General features: G+C 38.0%; 1 protein-coding gene across 2 annotated transcripts in view; it reads left to right on the forward strand.

The window, feature by feature from the left end:
• The window catches only part of SPIDR (scaffold protein involved in DNA repair), a 204640-nt gene that overhangs the window by 189544 nt on the left and 2084 nt on the right, over positions 1 to 13012 (forward strand). The window contains exons 15-19 of one of the 2 annotated variants that reach the window (XM_086740788.1): positions 3515 to 3713; positions 4822 to 4974; positions 9666 to 9759; positions 11237 to 11351; positions 11854 to 11907. In XM_086740788.1, coding sequence (XP_086596914.1) covers positions 3515 to 3713; positions 4822 to 4974; positions 9666 to 9759; positions 11237 to 11351; positions 11854 to 11907 — 615 coding nt within the window. Of the gene's footprint in view, positions 1 to 3514; positions 3714 to 4821; positions 4975 to 9665; positions 9760 to 11236; positions 11352 to 11853; positions 11908 to 13012 lie in introns of those variants that run through there. The other variant, XR_015257684.1, reaches the window with a different exon arrangement.

Genomic DNA, 13012 nt, shown 5'->3' on the forward strand with positions numbered 1-13012 from the left:
ATCTTCAAGAGCTGTATAAGCAGAATTATCACCAGGTCTAAAATGGTTGTGAACGGGTAAAATTAACTGCATCATCCAGTCTATAAAGTGAATTATTTCTGAATAAATTGCCGTCTAACCAGAGATGATATTGCACCCTGGTAAGGGAGCTTGCAGGAAGTTCCGGGAGACAGGATTTATAGCTAAATGCTATCCTTAGGTACATAGCAAAAATGTCCCAGCCAGCGGAGGGTCTGGGCATAGAATTTAACAGATGATGGTTATATAAAAATACAGTTTTGCTCTTTGCATGCAAGTGTGTGGACTGTTTTTGTTGACTTTAGCAGAAGTCCCTCAGGCAAATTTGGCTTTTATAGCCCACTTAGTAGAAAAGAGGAGCTCTTAGGTAAATACATCTGCCATCCATAGTATGTTGGAAAGCTTATAATTGTGTTTTACTTATTTGTTTCTGCATGATGTTACAATTTTCTTTCAAAATGTTGCTAACTCCCTCAGTAGTTAAAGGAAATTTTTGTTGCTGATTTATTTGTTTTTTCCTGGCGACTGGATCCTCAGTACAGCCAGCACTGAATTCTGATGGAGAATAATTTGCGATTGTCCATCAGCTCCTCAAGAAACAAAGTGTGAATCAAAGCATATGAACCAAAGACAAAGAAATTCCAGAACAGCCAGCGAAATAGCTGGAGATGCTTCCCTCCAGTGTGAGACATAAATTTAATTTGGGTCTTGCCCTTTTGCCTCAAAAGCCAATGAGTTACAATTTGATTTTTAGGCAGGGAGTACTTTTAACTCCCGAGATGAAGGGTATCTCTTGTGTTTTCTCCATGCTAAGTGAGAATTTAACAGAGCATTTGCAAACGTGGAATTAGGGCTAGCTTGGAGGGGTCTTTAGGGTGCTAACAGAAAGATGGACACATACATACATAAACTTGTATTTCCAATAAACCTGTTCTATTGAAAAATATAATAAAATTACAAGCTAGTGGTATCCTAGCCAAGCATTTTTGTATTCAGGAATGTCTACATCTGAGATGCTATGTGTCATCAGTATTGTTGTGTAGAAGCGCTTAATCACTAAATCAGAGAAAATATGAAGCATGCAGGAACAGATGTGATTTTGAAGAATGGAAGCTTGTCTAGCAAGAAAAAAAAAAAGATCAATGATTTCTTCTTACTACTAGGAGGTTTATTAGCTGTTTTCGTAATGGCTGTTCACTTACTGAGCTGTAAGCACTGAATTTTTATAAGTGAACAACATGAGTGCTCATACATTTTTTGAAAGTAATGTTGGAAAAGCAATGAAAGATCTTCTTCTTCTGCATAACTTCTGGATAACTGCTGGATAACACTTCTGGATAACTGCTCTAGGAATGCAAAGGTAGTTACCTGCTGTTAGTGTATTGCTTGCCTAATCCTCCCAGAAGAACGTCACGAATAGCAGCTTGTTTACTGCAGTTGCCTTTGCCAAGGGGACATATCCTTCTCATGCAAAATCATCCAGTTGTAATAAGTGAGGAAGGGACTATGGTTTGGTTTATTTTGCAGATTTATTCTCATCAGGTAATCTGCTACGTGAGCTAATTCAAATGTACTTTAAAAAATAGTATTTATTCTATGTAGCTACAGTATTCTGAGATACGTCATTTGTATGAAGGAGGAATGGAAATATGCTTTTACTGTTACTCAGAATCTGTACTGTGGTACAGAAGGAATATGAGGAAATATATTCCATCTGTGGTTAAGGAGCTGTCCTTCCTTATAACTCAATCCTGCTGCTATTTGTCTGTTGTGTCCTCTCTGTTCAGAACAAATTGTCACACATAGCAACATGATGATTTTATACTAACTTGTGATTTTTGCGCTTGTTATTATTTATTTTTTGGATGATTCTTCTGAAAGCTAGCTTTTAATGTGTTAGTAATTCTCATGGGACAGCTGTAAAAATTCTTTCTTTGAAGCTGTCCTAATGCTATCTACGCAGAGGAGGTACTCAAACGTATGTAGTTGCCAGGCAAAGAAACAGCGTCAATGCCATAGGCAGCATATATTGCATTAAGGCATAACCATAATATCTGAGTTATTAATTTTCCCAGTCATTATTTACAATTTGCATTATTGCATTTGTTCTAAAAGCTGCTAGCGTGAACAAAAACCTATTTTTACTGTGGTTAATGGTTTCGAGGTTTGACTTCAACCAAAGACAAAAAGTTGGGGTTCTCGTTGCATTACCTTAAGCTAGAGACATGCAACTTGGAAAATAAAATACTTATGTGATATGTGTCTCTCCAGTCATTGTAGTATTTAATTTTCATTTAAGTGTTTTAAGTATGAAGTTTTAATTGGCAGACTAATTAAAATAGTAACAAAAGCTTTTTAAATTAAGAAAGTAATTTAATTTCATTTAAGTATTTTAAAACATTAAAATCTTAAAATTTACATATTTCTTGGACTGGTAAATGTGAAATATGCTTTATTTTTAAACCAATTTTATCTAAAGCATGGGAAAATTCACATACACACACAGGTATTATAAAAGCTGTGTTAAAAAAATAAGAAGAAAACCATGAATCTTCAAATTGTGACCCATCTGATTTTGTTAGAGACCCAGGAATAAGCACTGATGTGTATGAAATGTCTGTCTAGTCTGTCTTGTTCATCATCCCAATGTGAAAAATTTAAAAAACGCTACTGATGTTGTGATAATTATTTTCAGATATCAAGGCTGAGGTGAAATGTAGGTATTTAGGTAGTGACATCAGTAGTTGTGATATACCTTAATTTAGTCGCACCGTAGTGATTTTATACATGTCTTAGACAGAAAACTTACATTATCATTGCGGATTCCTATGTCTTACTTTTGAGTTATCTGCTTTCCTATTTCTATGCACCATTCAAATATTTCAAGATGTTTGTTCAACAGAAAAAAAAAAAACTCCAGCTTTGTAACTTGCGGTAGCTGTTAGCCAAGGACTGGACAGTAGCTATTAGCCAAGGACTGGTGCTCTTGGGAATCAGATAACAGTACATGGAAAATATGCTAGTAGTAGCAATAGCCTTTCTTTTTTTTGTTGTTTTAAGGCAAAAATTAGAGAAGTCTTTGTTCATAAAAACAACCAATTAACTTTTTGTATATATCTTATATATAGTATAAATATATTATATATAGTATATATCACAAGTAATACTTTTTAAAATAAAATATGTTTTCAAATCCCTAGTACAGTCCATATGAGTTATGATAAAGTGTGATAGTTGATAGAGGTAAAGCCAAGATTCCGAGTCAACCTCAGAAAGTTAATTTAAGGTAGAAATATTTGTATCTGCAGTAAGGAATAATGAAAATTTCCAATAAAACTTTGATTCATTATCCTGTAGAAGCCCTAAATGTAATAATTTCTGTCAGTTTTACTAGTTATTTAGATATGAGGATGTTGTTTTATTCTTTCCTTCTACTGAAAACTAACAACTGCATTCCAGTTTTTGTATCTTTTTTTTTTTTTTTTTGAAATTGTAGACAAAACACAGTGTTCCTATAAATCAAAGAGAGATTTGGTTATTTGTAACTGACTCCACATTGCAAAATGTGGTTCACATCACTCCAAAAGTTGTTGCTGTGTCAGTCGCTGCATCGTGTGTTCTCAGTACAGAAATCACAGAAGCCCTCAATGTTGCCTCGCGACTCGTCTTCTTCAAGGATGCTCTGTGGGCAAATGGTAAGCTTTACGCGTGGTTTTGAAGCAGTTGGTATCAAACTGAAATAGCATCCTGATCCCTGACACTGCAGTATGTGACCTACAGAGACTTTCATTCTCAGCTTAAGATGAGACATTGCAAGTTTGGGAAGAAATTTGAAAGGGGTTGTAATTAGAATTTTCCCATAAGGTTTCTTTTTTACTTTTTTGGCTTGATCTCCAAATTAAAAGAGAAATTCAGTGATCTTGCTATATGTCCAACAATATTTCTATCAGTCTTCCCTGTTGGCTTTTGAATCTGATGACAAAAGACTCAAAGACTCGCAGCTGAACTAGATGATCATTGTAGGTCTCTTCCAACTGAAATAGTCTATTCTGTTAAGAAACTTGGTTTCATTCCTTTTTATATTCTTGTAGAAACTTGTTCTGTTGAATTTACTGCCTCTAAAAGGGAGTAAGAGGGTGAATCTAAAGACTGTGTCCCTAGACACAGAACCTTTACAAACTCTCCTGTAGCATCTTAGCTGTGAGCCTTCGCTGCCATACAGATTGTGTAAAGATGGTAGTCAACTTTACACTCATTTTTAGTCACTCTTTTCTGAAGTTCAGATATGGTTCTGTATGGTGCCTGCATGGGTAGTTCACATCTCACACCTTCAGTCACTTCCAAAATCTAAGTGAGCTGGAAGCACCAACCTTTGTAAATGGCTGCATGTCCTGAAGCAAAAATCTCTGCTTTGGAGAATAAAGCATTGCATACACCTACTCTTTGTAATCTTTGAAACAAAGTAAGACCACTTGAAGGGATGCCCAAGCTTATTACCAGGGAATAGACATTAACATCATGTTTGCAGGGAGCGTGGTGTGATGCAGTCAGAGTAGAGTTGTGCTCTTTTCTCATGTTCAAATTTTTGAAACGTCTTTTTTTTTTCCCCAGGAGTTGCAAAGTGTAACCAGAGCATGATGCATGTATCACTGAAAGCAAAATATTTTGTCATTGACAAAACCTGATGGAGTCTGTCCATCTGTTTAGTAGCTGGCAGAGATTGTTGTCTTTATTGGCCATGACAATTAATATGGTCACCTTTTTCCTTGTTACTGTACTGAATTGAAATGTCTTTGTTGGCAGGTAGGATTATTTGTGTTGAACGTACTGTTCTCTTATTACAAAAGCCTCTTTTGTACTCGGCTGCCGGTGCTGACCTCAGTGAGCTGACTGGCCCTGTCAGACTCGATGAGCTGGATTCTACAACTCAGGCCAACTCCGTTTGTGCTGTAAGAGGTTTGTATGGCCTTTCCTGAAATTAATGCGATCAATTATTTGGGCTCACTTTAATCTGTTAGGTCTTCATGTTGATTTCTTGCATAAACAGCATGGAAGCGTAAAAAAAAAAAAGGCACAATATTGCTGTAGGACATTAGGATATTTACGTTTTTATACTTCTTTATGGGCTCTGTTTGTCTTTTGCTGGCCAAGCTCTGCTCCCACTTGCACATACCCCAGAATAAATGTTTGATGCACAATCTGGTTTATTATATTCCTCCCTTTGCTGTCTTCTTTCAGGAGCCTTCTGTTCACACCAGCCTTGTTGATATTGGCAATAGTAAGGTATACTAATATTTTTTAGGCAGATGGATGAGATACGTTAGCCAGGTCCTGAATGGTGGGGGTTAGTGTCTGATTTCCCTGGAGCTTTGCTGCAATGGGGCAATGTAATATTTCACCATAGTCATCTAGCATAACTTGGCCAATATTTGCTCACCAGCCACTATGGATCATTGCTTTGTCTAATGTTTAATTCCTACCACTAAGCATGGAGAAACATTTCTTACAATGTATTTTCTAACATTTCCTAATCATGCAGAAACGTTTCCTACTGTGTATTTTCTAATGCTTTGTCCAGTCAGCTTCTTAAACATCCCAATTGTAGAGTGCCTATAGGGAAAAAGTCCTTAAAAGCCCAATAACTCTTGGCTTTTAAGGACAATTTCTTTTCTTAATTTAACTCTTAAGATTCCAGTAGCCCTTGTAGAAAATTCTTGATACTGTTTTACATTTATACCTTCAGTATTCACTGGAGCATTTGAAATGAGCTTTAAAATAATAGCAAATAATGGCTACAAACGAATCCTTCCAGCTGGAATATGATCCACTAAAAGGACAGTTTGAAACCACACAAAGCTGTTACTAAACGTACCTTCTCTTACGGTAGAGCCACAAGTTAGCAGTGCCTCTGTGATTAATATGTGAGCACCTTGCAGTGACAAATCTTGAACTCTAACACAGCGTAATGAAAAACAAGGACAACTAGAGGGACTTCACTCAAAGCTTGGTTGTTATGTGCATCTCACATCGATATTATGAATTACCTGAAAGACATTTCTGTCACAGGCTGTGAAATACTTTTTGGCTTTTTTTTTTTTTAAACCTTTCCAATAGTTACACTAAGAATTATCACTTCTCCACTCTTAATTTTATAACTAAATATGAGAAATGTCTGTCTTTTTTTTGTCCAATTGACAGCATATGTAGTAGGATAAAGCCTACTTTATCCTACCTGTCCTTTCTTTTTCCAGTAAAGCAAAGAAAATACACCTTTGTGATCTGTTGTGTAAACAAGTCCTTACTTTACAGACGTGGGAGGTGTCACACTTTCCCTGTTCTGTATCACAGATGAAAGAATGACAGAAGGAGAAATTAATCCTACAACCTTGTCTGGCTTCATCTGAAATTTGTCGAGGGCAGCTGTTATCAGTATGTTCCCACACATTTGTACCAATGTAGAATATAAAGTATCTTATTTATACCTGTGCTAATGCTATATATAGATTATAACTCTCACTTTTATGTGTAACTAAAATTATTTAATAGCATTAAAGATATATATGTTTTGGAATTTGGTTAGTTATCATCTACATCTTTCTACTGAAGAAGTGAAACTGATAGCATTAACCCTCCTTTGTTGGTGGAAGAATCTGTATTTGATGGAGTAACCCATGAAGGAAGATCTGTCTTCTCTAAAATTCACTGATTGTCTCTGCCTCTTAACTCAGAGAGTTGGTAGTCTGGCTTTGAATGAGAAGCACTATTGCCTCTTGAAGTCATGCTCCTTCCTGCGCCTTTGCAGTCATGGCTGCTCCTCTGGGCTCTCAGGGATTCAACTGGCTCAGCCTTCCCTAGAAAAGCTTCTTTTTAACCAGTGAAAAATGCAGGTGGTCATTCAAGTCCCTATCCACAAGTACGGCAATTGATCACAATGTCAGAGCTTCCAGGAGTGCCAGGATTGAGGAGGGGCACAGGCCATGCTGCCTGCTGGGTTTTAGGTGGATCAGTCATTTTTTGGAAGGTGTATAAATAAGGTAAGTTAGGTTAGAAGGAACCTCGGCAGTTCCTTTGACTCCTGGTCAAAGCTGGGCTCTGAGCAACCTGCTACTACTCTATAGCTGCCCCAGCTTCAAAAGGACAATGTTGTAATCCAAGCAGATCCACTAAGTTTGTCAGAAAGGTCCAGTTTCAGAGAGGTCCAGTCATATCAGCTCAGGAATGGAGTGTGTTGCTCTTCAGCAGATGAGTGAAAACCTGCGGGTGCTTTCTACTGGAAAGTTTAGTCTTCTTTTAAAGATGAGTCTGTGGCTCTCACCTGTGAGTTCAGGGTTAATAGATTTGTTTTCTTACCACTATGCATTGCAAAGTAATTTCCAACTTCTTTTTGCTGTATAGTAGCAGTCAGGATGACTTAAATGTTGGCAGTTCATACTACACCACTGTTTTTCCTCTTAACCATGCTTATGAGGAAATTCTAGTTAGTCCATACCACATATGTTATGTGGGAATATTACTTGATTAATGATATTTGTCTAGTATATGACTCACCACCAGTGATTGGATTTTGACGTTGGATATTTTCATACCGAACACCCTTACTCAGAGGTGTTTTTTTTTTCCAGTTTCCCTCTTAATGGTGTGAATAAAATGGAGTCAATCAGCTTACCTAGGTTTCTCTTTTTGGTTGAATTTTTCCCCTTCCTGTCCATGAATCAGGGTAACTAATTGGAAAAAAAAACAACAAACAAAACACATTCTTTTTTTGAACATTTCAACCAGAGTGTAACTTTTAATCCTCAGCCCTTCTTTACATTCCTCACCAGAGACCTGTTTTTCCAGGTGGTGTCCTATTATCAGTCACTTCTTAATAATCTCAGCCACAACCCATGAAAATAGACTAGAGGTAAAAATCAAATTTTGGATATGTGCGTTGCCATTTAAAAGAAGGATCTTGGGAAAATATCCAAAAGGTTTGTGAATGTCAAGCAAAATCTAGAATCTCGACAAAGATGTGCAGCAGCTTAAACTTAAGAAATCACCTTGCAGATAGGATGGACAAGACTGTCACTAGATTATTACATCTGTGGCGGCCTTCGGTTGTGTTTGTTCTGACTTCAGTGATCTCTGGTGGTTTTCTTGAGGGAACTCTATGTTGTCATCAAAATAAACCTCTCCACTAGACATCATCTCATCAGTCTGATCCTGATTTATTTTCTTTACATGTAGTTGTATTACTTGTGCGCTAGCATCCTGCAGTATGGTACACAATTAGGGAAAAATTAAAAGGCTTAGAGAGAAACAGATCTGTCAGAAAAGGGGATTTTGTTTTGTTTTGTTTTTTAAATTATTTTTTTAAAAGGAAAAGGAAACATATTCAGCAAACTAATTGGTAGTTTTTCTTTTTCATGAACAAGGGAAACATGCCCATGCTGTGGCAGAAGGCATCCTACTTTGTAGTAGCAAGTGGTGATGAAAACTCCCAGTTTATCACAAAAACTGAAGAATTAAAATTATTCCTGTAACAGTCCAAGAGGTTAATGCATGGAATTGCTTATTCTGTCAGTGAAATTCATGTTGTTTCATTATAGCCATAGAAATTAGGTCATAAATGTTGTATTTGAGAAGTACCTTTCCTGATCTTCAGATTTACTGTCCTTTGAATTCCCGGAGAAAATTACGGTTTTGTTGTTTGTATGTAGCTCCCTCCTTCCTGTCAGTCCTTGTTACAGGAGAACCAAGAAAGCAAGGGATTAACACCCTGTCTTACAGACCAGACAGTGTAAACGCTCCCTAGTCTCCAAGGGTTTCTTTTATTGAAATCAATATAAACCGGTGAGATTCTTCCTCAATAGGAACAGGAATTTTTAGTTTGTACTTCTGTTGTACCAGTAAGGGTTTATTTTAGTGTAATTTAATTCTTACAGGTGATCCACATTGTATAATTCAAAATAGTTACAATTATTTTCTCCGTAAATAATGCTCATAATTTCAGCATATCGTTACCATAAAACATAATACACTCTTTATTGGGTTCTCATAAAAGTCTAAATGTATTTTTTCTTGCCAAAACTAGCAAGGCCCTTTATATTAGTCCAAAGAATCTGGCATTCCCTTCTTAGGCACCCACTTAAATCTGTGGGCCAGATCTAATCTCTAGTAAATCAGTATAAATAAAGAATAACTCCATTGTTAATGGAATGTAGCCTGCATCGTTGCTTTCAAAAGGGATTGGATCTTCTCATTGGTTTATGTTTCCTAAATATCAATATCAAGCTATCTGACCTGATGATTTTTATAGCTATTTATTGCCAAGGAAACATCAGAGGACCAGAAAGAAAACAAACAAATAAAAACAAATCAGAAAAACAATAAAACCCAAACCAAAAGAACTGAACCTGTTTGGAAAGTTAATTATAAATTATCTACCTTCTGGTATTTTTAGAATGTAACACGCTTTGCTGTACTGTCATCCCTGTTTGGAGAGATGAAGGAGAAAGGGAGTGAGATTGCTGGAAGAGCTGGTGCTTGCTCCAGCAAGTCATGTTTTTAAGCTGAGAGTCAGAAAGCATCAGACCTGCTGTGAAGCCCGGAGTGACTGTGTTTGCTAGCTTACCATTAGTATTTTGTATGATTTTCATCTTCTGCAGGTACTGTTGTTGGAGTTAATGAAAGCACCGCTTTCTCCTGGCCTACATGTGACAGATGTGGCAATGGAAAGTTGGAACTGTGTCCCCAGGACAGGTGAGAGTCAGCGTGCTCCAAAGCACTCCAGGTGTTTTGCAGATGTAGCCATAACAGCAACAGGTGATGCAATGATTCCTGCAGGCACAGGCTGCACTTTGTTCCTTCCTAGAACTAAGACGTAGAATTTTTATTGCTGATGAACTGATAAAACCTGCAAGGTTAGATTAATTTATTAAGAAAGATACAAGTAGATATGAAATTGTTTGAATTTCCAGTTATCACATTTTTTTCAGACCAGTCTTAAAGTATTGCTTATAAAGATTTCATAGCCCACTGCATTATAATACTGGTTTTAATAAACATCCACATAAATCACAGGTCTGATTTTAAGCTCCTTTAAAAGTAGCTTCTTGTGTTTGTCTGTCCTACCCTGTGTACCACCAATTTACTTCATTCCTATATTGAACTGTCATCTTTGCTGTAATTGACGTAAGTGTGAGAGAGTTGCGTTTCAGACCTGTTAAATTTGTAATCTTTCTAAAAGGATGTTGAATCATTCTGGGAATACGACTGTCCCAAATGGGAAGACTGATCCTACGGGACCTGTTACCACCTGAAATGCTAAATCTGCATCACGCTGGCATGCTCTTGGAAAGCCTCCCCCTTCGGCTGCTTGGCCAACTTGCTTTTGCAGAGTCTGAGATACTTGATGGGATAAAAACATGAGAAGATAAGAGAGTAGTCAGAGTGTAAAAATAAGGAAAGGGGGGTGTTCTTTCCACTGGAAAAGCTTACAAAAAGCATAAGGAGAAATTGGGTGGGTTTGATCCCATTGAAATAGTTAACATTTTCCTAAATCTGAGAAGCTTTACTGCGTATGCTTTGTTGTGTGTAGCCTCCCAGGGGAAAAAGGCTGAAAAAGTTGTCCTGTATTATGCTATCACGCAAAAAAATAAGGATATGCATATGTGCACATAGTAGTGTAGTTCAATTAAAAAAAAAATCTCTACCATGAAGGACACTTTTGCTTCATTTGGAGAACAATGTAGCATCAATATTTGTTTAAGACGTTATTCCAGCAAGCACCTATAGCTGAGCTTAATTTTATGCGTATGACTTAAGTGTGTGCTGGAAACATTGAACGTTTGCTGAACAAGGGCCTAAATCAATAAGTCACCTGAGCCAAATCTATACTACAAATTTTCTTTTGCCATAACTTTTAGAAGGTTATGAGATTAATATTTGCTTAAGTGGGGTGACTATAAATAGCAACCTCCTCCCTTGTTGCCAAAACTTACAAAAGGAAGATCCTTTTGCTAGAAGAGTTTAGGTCCTCCAAGAGAGTTACTTAGCTCTACCAACAGAAGAGCCCGATTTGTTATTATCAACTGAATCTCTACCAGGACTTTCCTACTAAAAGTGTGCCTGCAAAGTATTTTAGAGAATAAGCTAGCTGGTTTTTTTGTGTTTTGATTTTACGACTGATAGTTTTTCCATTTCCCTATGTTTTTCCATCATCACTTGCGTGTTTCAGAGGATCGCTATATTGCAATGAGTGCTCTGAAGTTGTCATTTCACCGGTTTTGAAAATGCAGCTGGAAGTCTTCTTGAGTTGTCCATCCCGGTCTCAAAGTACAGTAAAAGTAAAGGTATGACACAAAATGAGCTTTGGTGTATTGAGTATAGTGAGGCTAGATAGGTAGACACGTAGGTACTCTAAGCCACACGTTTATAAACAACTCTGTCAGAAGAAAATTTAAAAGATGTAAGAGTATCCTGTAATTTAATGGGATACTAAACCTATGTTTCCTTGGACTAAGAACCCAGTTCCCAGATCTTACTCAAATAATACAGTCAGTGAGTTCACCCTGAGGTTTGCAAGCTGTTTATGGTCCAGCTGAAGGGCTTTGCTGGGTTGGGCCTTGGGAAACCTCAGTCTCCACAGCCTAAAAGGAACATGTATTTTTAGACTCCCATTCTGAACATCTTTTGTGTTACCTCTCCTCTGGCTTCTTGGCCAGAGAAACAAAACCATTCTATATTAAAATGATAAATCTTTGTTCAATGGGACTGTTTTAACCTGCAAACAGAACGTCATTCTATACGTGAGATATTTGTCATGAACAGAACCTGTTAATTTTCTCATTCCAGCTATTACAAAGGACAATCTCTTCTCTCCTGATGTCCTCCGCCAATGAGGATGGGGTAGGTGTAATGAATGTTGACAAAATAAAGTTAAACTGCATGACTTACTGTGGAGGCAGAGTACAAGAGACGTAAATCAGGTGGGAAGATACTCAAATGAAAGGGATTCCTGGATGTCATCATCCGACCTACCATTCACACTGGGCTACTGCCAATGTGTAGGCAGGTCAGTTGTGACTTTGGTTGGCAGGGTCTTGAAACCTCCAAGGATGGAGATTCTGCCTTTCCAGGCAGCTTGTTTCAGAACCGCACTAGGAATGGGAGGAGATTTCACTAGAAATTTTAAGTTTTTCCTCATGTCCAGGTTGGGATTTGAGTGGGCTGGATCCTTCGGCAATCCCACCTGCCACCTGCTGATGCCCTGCTATTGCACAACTGTCGTCAGGCTGACACTCTACTTTTTAGAAGAGGGATACCACAGATGGGATGTGTAGGCAGCTTTAGCTCAGCTATGGATCTGGAGAGCTATCTGCAAACAGCACTTTGTCCAGATATTCAGAGCTGCGGCGGACAGTGCTGGGCTTTACTCCATTTTCTGGCTGAGGATCCAAAGACAGCAAAGATTGAGTCCGACCACCCCACCTTTTGGTCTTTAAAACCCTGTAAACCACAACTACTTCCTGGTAGCATAACCATGAAACTACTGGCAGGTTATAGCAGAGAAATTTGCAAAATGCATGCAAGATAATATTTTATAATTGTATGAATGAAACACACGTAAGCCACAGGGATCCATGGGCTAAAGTACAGTTTATGTAATCGTGAAGTAGTCATGCCTTTAACCTGAGATACCAGAAGAACCCTGACATTTGGCACAGTGACCCAGATTTATCGCAGGTGAGGGAGGCACCCAGGTAGGTGCCTGGCTGGCATTGGCTGACGGGTGGTCAGCAGCGAAGGAGCAGCACCTTCAGAGGGTGGTGAAGTCCAGCTGGGATCCCGAGATCCCCCCCATCTCCATTGCACGTGGAAGGGAGCAAAGGTCGGCTCGCTGTCTTGTTTAATCATCCCAGATAAATATCTTCTGTTAGGTGACACGTATTGGGGTCATTTTGCTTTCCCTGTCTTACGTAGTCCTCTAGCATTTTGCTGTTACATGCTCTGT

Source organism: Chlamydotis macqueenii, chromosome 2 (assembly GCF_036417535.1).
Source record: "Chlamydotis macqueenii isolate bChlMac1 chromosome 2, bChlMac1.mat, whole genome shotgun sequence".
Lineage (NCBI taxonomy): Eukaryota > Metazoa > Chordata > Aves > Otidiformes > Otididae > Chlamydotis > Chlamydotis macqueenii.